Source organism: Nannobrachium achirus, assembly GCF_963921795.1.
Source record: "Nannobrachium achirus genome assembly, chromosome: 13".
NCBI lineage: Eukaryota > Metazoa > Chordata > Actinopteri > Myctophiformes > Myctophidae > Nannobrachium > Nannobrachium achirus.
Genome location: NC_137833.1, coordinates 44,439,931 through 44,451,744, shown reverse-complemented (window position 1 = coordinate 44,451,744; position 11,814 = coordinate 44,439,931). Strand labels below are relative to the sequence as shown.

The 11,814-nt window shown below is 43.5% G+C and overlaps 1 protein-coding gene across 1 annotated transcript; it reads right to left on the bottom strand.

Moving 5' to 3' along the window:
• Positions 1–454: 454 nt before the first annotated feature.
• Positions 455–9,808, bottom strand: LOC308297351 (6-phosphofructo-2-kinase/fructose-2,6-bisphosphatase 3-like; the record flags this gene model as incomplete). The annotated part of the gene is made up of 3 exons (XM_080740763.1): positions 455–472; positions 7,345–7,485; positions 8,483–9,808. The coding sequence occupies 3 exons, from the start codon at positions 9,806–9,808 to the stop codon at positions 455–457; spliced, it is 1,485 nt and encodes a 494-aa protein (XP_080596889.1).
• Between the last annotated feature and the right edge of the window lie 2,006 nt (positions 9,809–11,814).

Sequence of the window (11,814 nt, the reverse complement as noted above, 5' to 3'; positions counted from 1 at the left end):
ACGTGTTTTTCAATATTTTTCAAAATAGTAAAAAAAAGGCAAAGAAGTTCAGGGATACAGGGTAAGGCATGGATGTAAATAGAGCCAAATGGATGCTCAGTTCTGTGTAGGCCTACAAATGGCACCAAATTGACCGCACGCACGCACACACACACACACACACACACACACACACACACACACACACACACACACACACACACACACACACACACACACACACACACACACACACACACACACACACACTCGCGCGCGCACACACGCAAGCACCGCAAATGGTCCATTTGTGTGGTATCAGAGCTATACATCATTTTAAATGGTGGTCCACGTGGGGGTCCTTGATAATTAAAAAAGGTCAAGGACCACCGCACCAGTTCACAGTGATAACAAAGGGGCTCAATTAGATTTGTCACGTTCGATCTGGAATGTTTTGCTCTTTGTTTTTGTTTTTTTAGACGTTGCCATGGGGCTGGAGGAGGAAAGGGAGAGCGAGGGAATATCAGAGCGAGAGAGAGAGAGAGAGAGAGAGAGAGAGAGAGAGAGAGAGAGAGAGAGAGAGAGAGAGAGAGAGAGAGAGAGAGAGCAGGGAAAGGCAGAGCTGGGGTTTCCCTCTCTGTAGTCAGGCAACGTACCTGCTGAATAGACTGAGGTCCACACCCTCGTTTGTCATGTGGACAGCTCTGCTATACTGTTTGTGTGTGTATGTGTGCATGTGCATGTGTGCGTGCGTGCGCGCGGGCGTGTGTGTGGCAGTGTTGGGCAGGTTACTTTCAAAATGTAATGTATCGTTGCAGTCGGGCAGAAACCTCTTATCTCCATATTTTAACCTATGCGTGCTTTTTCATGTATCAACGCCCCTATACTTGCTCACACTACAGCATCACATTAGGGCATCAAAATGAGCAGATCCACAAGCTTGTCCGCGCTGCGTTTCGAGCTTGTGGATCTGCTACTTTTACTCATTTTGAACTTGAATCCTGACATACTGTAGATTTCGTATGTATGAGGTTTCCACCCGACAGAGAGACGATTATACCAGTTACTTTCATTTTAATCAAAGTCAAAGACTGATGAATTATAGCCTGGATAAATATTTGTTTTATTTGTAGGCCTATTGATGTGAAACACAATAGCCCGGCCTAGACCCTTCCTTCTATAATGTAGCCTTTAATGAGTCGACAAGACAAACCATTTTTTCAATGGCTTTTTTATTTGTCATTAAAAGCAACAGAAGAACAAGCCATGCATTGACAAATGTGATTTTCAAGAATGCAACATTAAAGTGAGCTAAGAGGATTAGGCGTCATTTAGGCCTACACAATATGGCTCATCTAAGTATTAATTAACAATTAAACTTAAGCTTGGCTATAATTAAACACAGATCATTACCATTATTAAGTAGGCTATGCTTAGCCTACTTATTATGTAACACACACGCACGCACGCACGCACGCACGCACGCACACACACGCACACGCACACACACACACACACACACACACTGTATATCTATCAATTTGGGTGTCCATGGCACAAAAAAGTTTGAGACCAGTGGCGTCAGTTCAGCAAAAGCTAAGACACCTTAGCAACAAGGTATGGCAGCTGCAATACCTTGCCATAACCCAATTGACGCCTTGTTTGAGACCTTACTGATTTAAAGCTATACTGTGTAAGTTGCTCAACTAGTGGTCAGTAGCAGTAGAGCAAACCGCGGTCGCGTCTGCTTTTTTCGGCCGTTTTTCGCCGCTGACCGGGCATTCAGACCACCGCGTCCGCCTCGCCTCGCCGAGACCTATCCATAGAGGTCTTTCGTGTCCCTCTACGAGCCTCGGTTGGGGAGTTACATGCTAGACTCCTAGCCCAGTGTAAACACTGCAGTGTATTTCCTGAAGAGCTCAGCAGTGTATGATCTGGGCTTTGATTGGCCGGTAGGGAGACAGCCCCGAAAAACAGCCCCGGTCATGGCCACCAGGGCTCAGTAGAACACATAAAGAAAAGGCTTTGGGAGCTGAAATTAACAGAGTGGGGGTTCTAAAACTTTAGCGATTTAATAGTTAAGACAATTTTAAGATATGTTTTATAAAAAAAGTTACATAGTATAACTTTAATGTGTACCCGGAGAAGCCGCCGGCAGCATCCTACACCAAAACAATTTGGTTTTGGGTGTGAAGAGCAGAACTAATGAGAATGAAAAGTCTTCCACTGCTGCACTGGATGGATGATGTTGGAGGGAGTTATATAGTGGAGGTTTTCTTTTTTTTTAATTGGAAACGAGAGCAGACTATCCATCATAGGGTCAGATGTGAGATAAGCCTCTGTTTCCATGGACATAGTCACTGGTGACCACTGACCAGTGGTGTAAACAGGGGCATCACACCAAATTCTGGGCCCTGGGTACAAGGATTCACTGCGGGCCCCCCATGAATGTTAACTATTGAAAAATAGCAGATATACAAGCTCACAGCGCTGCACCGAGTGCCGCGCTGCAAGCTTGTAGATCTGCTATTTTTGAAAAATTGTGAAAATGTGTGAAAGAAACCTATGTTTCCATGTCAGTGATGCTCTATACCGTTTGGCCACGGACCCACATCTCAAAATATTTAGTTCCAGGGACCCCCCCGGAAGCAAAATTTGAGTTACAAATGTTCACTTAAAAAATACATATATTCAAAGATTTGCGCACATTTTCACGACTTTTCAAAAATAGCAGATCTACAAGCTCGCAGCGCGGCACTCGGTGCCGCGCTGTGAGCTTGTAGATCTGCTATTTTTCAATAGCTAAAGTTATTAAGGCCCCTCCACCTTGGGCCCTGGTAACTCAGTCCCACTTTCCTACCCCTTGTGACGCCCCTGGGTGTAAAGTAACTAAGTACATGCACTCAAGTACTTTATTACTGTGGTATTTCTTACTTCCCTGGAGTATTTCCCATTTTCAGTACTTTTACTTCTACTCCACCACCTCTCAGAGTCAAATAATTGTACCTTTACTCTGATTATTTGGAAACCTTAGTTACGAGTCACTTTCCAAGGGCTGAGTGAACCTTGGCCAACACCTTGACACACAGCACACCTTGAACTACTGCAAAGAGAGAGCAGTCCAGCAACGAACTACCCTTTTCTTTTTCTTTTCAATTGCTGCCCCCGATAACCTCAGGAAGTCTAGTGGTCATTTGCCGTGTTTCATTATCTTTTAGCTCATACTGTATCAGTGGCGTAAGTTCAGCAAAAGTATGACTGGTGTCAGTCATGTTGCCATACCTTAGCAACAGGCATGATGAATCTTTTTTAAGAAGCACATTTTATTTTTTCCCCCTGTAGCCAAATCTGTTGCCATACCCAATTGACGCCCACGGAATGTCTACTACTATTGGTCGAAGTACTCCATATAACCTGCAGCATGTCCAGTGTGACTATGAAAGGCTTCAAAAAGATTCTCTAAGAAACTAGGCCTTCATTTCTTTATAGCTCTTTCTTTATTTACCCAGGGCAGGTACTGTATGCGGAGCACGAGTGCTCTTTTATTTTTTTCTGCAATGCCCTGCTTCACACTCACACAGACACATTAAAACCTGGGAACTGCTACAGTAAGTACAACAACGTCAGTCTTACACTAATTGGCCACGCTGAGCAGCTAGCTCCATTATCCCTTAGTTTTATCACATTTAGTACTGTATATTTTTCGGGAGCTTTCCTCGTGTCGTAAGAGTTCTGTCGGCAGGCTCAATGAAAGTTGGCATTTACAATTTTACCCGAGACACACACACACAGGCCCAGATTAATGCACCTGGGTCACCGGGGCCTCAGCTCACGGGCCCTCAGAGCTCCAGGGGGCATGGCGGCTCACAAGCATTAATCAGTTGAGCAAATTAGCACTGCAAACTGCGACAGTCTTTTCCATGCCGTGCCTGTGTGCCAGTGGTGGAAAAAGAACTCTCATTTTTTACTTAAGTAAAAGTATCCTTATTGCAAATGTGTTACAAGTAAAAGTCTGGAATTAAAAATGTGTAAAAAGGTTAAAAAAAAAGTATTCATATCAAAATGTACTTAAAGTACCAAAAGTAGAAAGTATTTTCACAGGTTTTCAAATGTATAAAATGTATAAAAGTCCTTTGAAGATATCTGCAAGCTCATAATGCAAGGCATCGCAGCGCATTATGACCTTGTAGATCAGCTATTTTCAAAAGGCCAAAATGTACATTGGCCTGAAGTGGTTAATGTATGTTGTGTAATAATAATCTAAATTTACAAAGTAACTAGTAACTAGTTAGTTTTCAAATAATTGCAGTGGAGTTTTACTCCACTACAATTATTTCCAGTATTTTCCCCTGAGATGTAGTGGAGTAGAAGTAAAAGTACTGAAAATGTAAAAAAGAAATCCAGTAAAGTAGAAATTGTATTGAAGTAAAGTAACTTGGGTAAATGTACTTAGTTACATTCCACTACTGCATGTAGTGTGTGTGTGTGTGTGTGTGTGTGTGTGTGTGTGTGTGTGTGTGTGTGTGTGTGTGTGTGTGTGTGTGTGTGTGTGTGTGTGTGTGTGTGTGTGTGTGTGCGTGCACGTGCGTGCGTGCGTGTGTGCATGTGTGCATGCGTGCGTGCATATAGTATGTGACTGAGGGGGTGTGACAAATTAAGTACAGCAGCAAACAAGACAGGCAGACTGGTGAAGCGCTGCAGGGCCTGTCCGGCCTGATGGGGATTGGGGATTAAGTAATAAATAAAATAAATGTCTCTGAAAGATTTTTTCCTGAATGTGTTCTGTGTGATTGTCAATAAACCTTTGTCAGAATTAGAAGATAATACGCATTATCAGGAAATCGACCTGCGTTTTGGATTCCTTAATGATACCCATTCCCTCCAAGAAAATGAAATTCTTTCCTCAGCAATCAGCCTACAAATGAAGTACTCAAAAATACTTTGCCGAGGGAATGGTCCATTTCAATTAATTCATAAAAAAGGAGAAACAACATTTACAGTTGATAAAGCACACATCACATCTCTGGGCGACTGAATTTCCCCCTTGGGATAATAAAGAATTCTATCTATTTTCAATGTATATGTTTTTATTGACATTAACATACAAAACTATTTAATTTAACTAGTGACATTAGCATCGAGGGACATTGAAACTAAATGTGACCATGGGAATGCGGGACAAAACAAGCATTGACTGTTGGTCTGCCTGTAGGGTGGCCATTCGTCCGGATTTACGCCGGACAGTCCGGTTTTTGACCGTGCTGTCCTCCGCCCAGCACAGCCTCTGGCCGGACACCTAATTGTCCGGCTTTCAGAGGGATTTAGGCTACAGACAGTGCATGTATTTGCTTAATGGTTACATTTACATATCTCCGCAAATCTCCCGTTTAGCAGATATACAAGCTCACTCACAGCGCGACACCGCACCGCAGCTTGTCGCGTGCTATGTGTGTGTATTTTGTTTACACACAGCAAGCACAAGTTGCACTACTCACACCGAACGGTCCAGTCGCTCCTCCCACGCTTGTGGATAAAACCGACGGCGAGTATAGTTGTTAGAAAGCTTGGTGAGGCGAGGTTATAGTTGTAGAAGATGAACTGCAGCTCATATTTGCCCAAAAGATGCCGAAAGAAACGTCATTTAGCCAACATGGAGCAGGTAAATTAGTTAAAAAAGAAGCGCAGAATTCACAAGTTTCATGCACTTTGCAGCACTGTGTGTAACGGCTTGATGTCAGCAAAGGAAAGGTTGATGCATGCGTTGACTGACAGGCAATAACTTAATGTTCTGCAGCTATAGGTTTTCCTCTAGAAACAAAATAAGTGCAGCTGAGCTATCTAGTACCCATATGTCCACAGGTCTCCCCTTCTCTTCCCATCTGTTTTATTATTTCTGATGCCAGTCATGTGGAATAGATTTCAAATGGGACAATTTAACTCAAGAATAATTGCAAAAAAGATACAGTGTATATAGGCCCATCATAAAATAAAATAATTCATGAAGGGTGCACTTTGGGTGCATAAATAAAGGATGTAGGCTACCCAGTCTTAGTTTAAACCACTTTAAACCTATTTTACACAATATTCGTAAATAGCCGATATACAAGCTATGAACTTGATTTTTTTTCTTTTTTTTTAAAAATCAAAAAGTGTACAAATTTGAAATAATATGTGGGTCCCTACAACATATTTTGAGAAGGGGGTCCGCGACTACATATCAATTTGGGGTCCCATACAGCGCGCCCCGGAAAAGTGTCCTCCTTTCTGAGGTCCTGCTGGTGGCCACCCTATCTGCCTGTGGTGCAGCTAATAGTTGTTGGATATGTCTGCGCTGTGCCGCTGTCTGGACTATCAAATTATCAAAGAGCGATATCAAATTATCCTAATAGTGATTTGTATTTGATGCAAAATAGGCCTTTACAGACTAGACAGTTCTGCCTTTGCCTGGATAAATTGAAGGCTCTGTACACTGCTGAAATGCCGTGATGAATTTGCTTCTCAGAGTGTGTGCGTGTGCGAGTGTGTGTGTGCGTGCGTGCGTGTTCCCAATCAGGGAAACTGAATGCATATCTTCTGAACACATGGGAACTTCTGACCGGTTGAATAAATCTACCTTATGTTATATGTTCGCTGGAGGCTGCTGTTAATACCTTGGAGACACGTTTTAATTGTATTACTGTAGTTTAATTGATGATGCATGACATAACCTTTTGGTTGTGACACTACAAAAATATATATATATATTAGTCCCTTCACAAAGTTCCCCATGAGCCAAAGATTTCAATTGTAGATGGAACTAGGTAGGCCTAATGACAGGTTCCAGTGGCATTTGGAGGTATAGGCTATGCAGCAATAGGCTTCATCATTATAGGTATAATACTTGTTTTGGAGGCGGTGCGGCTAATGAGAAATAATGAGTTGTTATGACTGCTCCCTCGCAGCTGCTGTCAACTAATTTAGGTCATTTCCTGCTATTTTGGATTACACTCTTGACACATTTAATAGCAAATAGACCTTTACTGCAATTGGTTGAAAATGTTCTCTGTCACGGGCTGTGCAAGTATAGTGGTTTATTAACGCACTATGTCACTTTTTGAAGCGGTGAAAGCCGCTTCCAAGGTGTGGCTTTGTCTGTCCCGTACCTGTCCTGTGCATCTCTGCGCCAGACAAAACCATTCATTCATTCATTCAGAACTAGAACTAAAGCACATAGAAAGTATAGATCACAGAATGTATAGATCTAGAACACATAGAATACAAATTCACCGCTTCACTTCGAACCGAGGTTTGATTTTTCATGAATACAAAGTAATTTTGTCCAAATATGGGATTGGGATCCAGGATCAGCGGCTCAAGATGCTGGACCAAGTCCTGGTAGGACACCCCCGCGGGGTAGAGATATAGCAGTTTGTCTCTCAGCGCAAATTCCTCCAGGTATTTATCCTTCACCTCGACGTACGTCATCTCCTCGCACACCCCGCCATGCAACTCGTTCAGGGCCTCCCACTGAGGGTGCGTTCAAGTCTTCGGCGGTCTGGACGCAGCGATGCTTCTGGCTGGTCCAAACCTTCAGATTCTTCGGGTTCTGCGTCTCCACAAACTGCGCCAGGGTGGCCGCGACAATGGTCAGGTACAATGGTATGTTAAGTAAGGGATAACGTCTGCCTCAGTGGTCATTATGGAGTGATAAGATCCCGACAGGATGATATGGCACCGATGTGGAGCAAGGTGGTGACTTTTCTGAGGGAATGTTCCATTTCAAAGAATTAATACAAAAATGAAGTAAAACAATCTGCAAGGGAACATTTGACCGAAAAAGCCTATCTAAAAGCTTACAATCTATGGCAACGTAACACATTTTGAGCTTGTAGATTGGCTATTTCTAGCAAAGAGGTTTGGTGTAGAGGTTAAAAAAATGTGACCAAGTACAGAATGTATGGGACCGACCAAATTCAACGCCAATACATCGCCAAGTGCAGCGGCAAGGACTCAAGGGATTGCGTTGCCCGCCGCTGAGTAGTTCAGATATGCGCATGTACTGATAACTGTGTCCATATATGGGCATAAAAGGACAAGGACATAAAGATCTCCGTATTGACAACAGACAGACGGGTACTCTGACAAAGCCCCTGACTGACTCAGACGTATTGGTCGGATCGACGGTGCAACGTAGGTACTCAGGCAATATGATTAATATCAGATATATCTTAAAATGTGTACAACTAAAACTAAAACCAAAACATATTACTCCTTTGAATAACCTTGAATGTCTATTATGTTGCTTTGATGTTAACCTTTTACTATCTGTAATGTGTTTGCTCATTGTACAGCACTTTGTAACAAAATTATGTTTTGCAAGATGCTCTATACAGTAAATATGGCTTACCTACCTACTTACTTACTTAATATATACTCCGATGATGGGGGTACATCAAATGGGAAAATAGCAAATCTACAATGTGTGTTGGGACATGTTGTAAGCTTGTAGATCTATTATCTTCACTGGCTCCTCGTTGAGCGAGATCGACTCCACTTTCCACCCATAGGCGAGGGGGGTGAGTTTCAGCACTGTGTGGAGGGGACACTTCAGGTAGGGCATCTCGCCGGCGTCCTTGTCTTGGAAGTACGCAAGGAGGCAGCGCATGACGGCCTGGTGGCAGATGACCAGGACGTTCTCCTGCCTCTCCAGCTCCAGAATCACTGGCTCAAGACGCTGGACCACGTCCTGGTAGGACTCCCCGGCGGGGTAGCGGAAGCAGTACTTCTCTTTGTCTCTCAGCGCAAATTCCTCCGGGTATTTTTTCCTCACCTCGTCGTACGTCATCTCCTCGCACACCCCGGCATGCAACTCGTTCAGGGCCTTCCACTGCTCGTAGGGTGCGTTCAAGCCTTCGGCGGTCTGGACGCAGCGACGCTTCTGGCTGGTCCAGACCTTCAGATCCTTCGGGTTCTGCGTCTTCAGAAATTGCGCCAGGGCGGCCGCAAACTTTATGCCCTGCCGCGAGAGGCCGGAATCTCCACCCAGGTGACCCCGCAGGTTGTCCAGACTCTCTCCGTGACGACACAGGTAGATGGTGCGGGGCCGTACGTGGATGTTCATCAGATAGTACACAATCCTACTCTGGATGCGCTCCTGTATCTGGTTGACTATGAACCGCTGGCCCACATCAATCACTTTGATGAAGGACAGATCCCTGTCATAATTATCAGGGTCCAAATGTTGGTAAGTGGCTTTGTAACATTCAATCCTCTTCTGGAAATCCAACATGACATCCATTTTGGTAGTGTTCTGGTAGTCTGGACATAACACCGCCTTAACTTCCATGATGTTGGAAGCAATGACACTGGCATCGTCGCACACTGACTCGATGAAGAAGATCTTGAAGCAGTTGTCTCTGGCAAACTGGAGGATCATCCCTCGTCTTTCTCTAGTGGTGTTGCAGGCATCATACAAAGCAACCTTCCCACCGCCCTCAGTTAAGTAGGCCTTGAGATCCCTTAATGCATTCATGGCACATTCCTGTCTGATTTCCACAGCGCTCTCATTGTCCGGCTTGAAGACCTCATAGGAGCTGTAGTGCTTAACCGCCGTCCTACGATATTCTCCAAGATTGAAGACCTTAGTGGGGATACCAATCCAGTTGAGGTAACGGGAGACTTGTCTGGACATGGAGGTCTTGCCTCGTCCTGGCAGGCCAACCATGACTACGACAGTGGGGGTCTTAGGGAGGTGTGGTCCCCAACCAGCTCTCCTGCAGACCACCGGGTTGTCATCATTAGATGCAACCCAGATCTTTTGGATTTTGTGCTTGGTGAGGTCTCTTGACATTACTCAGCGGATGGAGGGAACAATCACTACACAAAACACTAGCTCGACTCTAACACTAAACCTGACCCTTTCAACCCGGGGAAGTCTTTAGGCAAAGATGTAAGACAAACAGTTGCCCAAATATGGACTTCTGTGCAATCCCCCTTTCCTTACAGTTAATTCTGAGAAAATGTCCACAAAGATATAAACTCTTCTCAACCACATGTCAAAGCAAGAAGCAACATGTCACAAAATATATTGAAGACACAAGGAAACAACACACTTCCTCACCAAAGCTTTTGGCTGAAGTAAATCCACATGATGAGTCTTATGTGGCGCACTTCTGATGTCACACTCATGTCACCATGACTCAGACATAAGGATTTCACAATGCAGCTGCAAGGACAAGCTGAACCGTAACAATCAGGCTGTAACAAAAACCAGCCTGCGCTCTGTCGAGGTGCCAACTTGCGTCTTGTGCACTCGTGGCCATGTATGGCCTATTTGTGCACCAGCAGAGCGTACAAGTATGTATGTGGGTGGGCAAGTTGGCACTGCCAAGGTGTCAACTGGTGGTGACATCACCAAGTTGGTCACGTAACCCTGTTTTTTCAGGGGTTTTCTCATTGGATGACGTAAACATACTCATCTGACTCTTTCTGCTATACCAGTGACATTTATTTCTATTTTGAAGGCCCTGTTCCTCTGTAAAATACCATGAGCGTGCCAGCTGATATGCCCGTATATGGAGATCTCTGTATCTGTCTCTGTATCTGTCAGTCCATGTCCCTTTTATCCAGTAAGGGCTTTGGTGCTTGTCACCAAGAACTGTCATGGACATTCCAATGGACGTTCCAATTTTTGTCACAAACACTGGGTGAATTCAATCAATACAAATTAATACTGTATACTGTATGAGTTTAATGTTCGCAACACATCTCTACACCTCTGTAGACTATCTTTCATGTAGACAGGGCTGCTGCTATCTTTTCACAAACACCTGGTTCCTAAGCATATTCTAAGACTTATAATATAACATATAATCTTGATGTTGGCTTCATGCTTCAACAGAATGGAATGCTCTGCCACCATGTTGCACACAAGATAAGAGGAAACTAACATGACAAAGACTTCTGTCTGAAAATAAATCACATTGAGCACAATGTGCTTTCACCCTCTTTCCTGTTTGAAAAGGCGACATATTGAGTACATAAAATAGAGTATATTATACATTTATAATAATTTTCCATATAATCATTTCACCTCAAGTTTCTTTGCCTTATTTCCTCTTTGTTTGAATATCTCAGAAAGATGGGGTTCGTACACCACTGCCAATAGATCAGCGATTGAGAAGCGATTGACATTAGCCACCTTGCAGTTACAATAAACTTTCTCTCTCTCCCCCTCTCTCTCTCTCTCCCTCTCCCTCTCCCTCTCCTAATACAGTATCTGGCTTAAAGTCCTGTTCGCAATTTGGTGTTAGGGGAGTTTCTCACCTGAACTGAGTCAGTGGGTCCCTAGACATGAAAAATCACAGAGGTGCTCGTCCGCCATAGTGCCAGGAATGGCGCAATGGCCAAATCAAATATGGCTGCCATCGGCTATGATGAAAATCCAACTTTTCTGTTTCTGGGTGTATATGCACATGTAATACCTCTATTGGACTAATTGTGGTGTGGGGAATTCATTTCTGATATTGTTTTGACCATTTTGGGCGATTTGGACCTCAAAAGGTCATGGTCAAGGTCATTTTGCTATTCCGAAGACCGTGGGCCATAACTTGGCCATTGTTAGGAGTAAAAACAGGTGCAGTAGGTCTAAATCAACTAATGCTGACATGTATAATTCATTTCTGACATTGTTTTGACCATTAAGGATCATCTTGTCTTTGAAATATCAATGTCAATGCCATTTTCTAAAAACGATTTTGTTCATTACTTGCACTTTTATAGTATTTTTTGTAAGTTTGTTACTATTTTATAGTAAGTTTGTTTTGTTTATAACAAAAGACATACTAGTGGGAAATA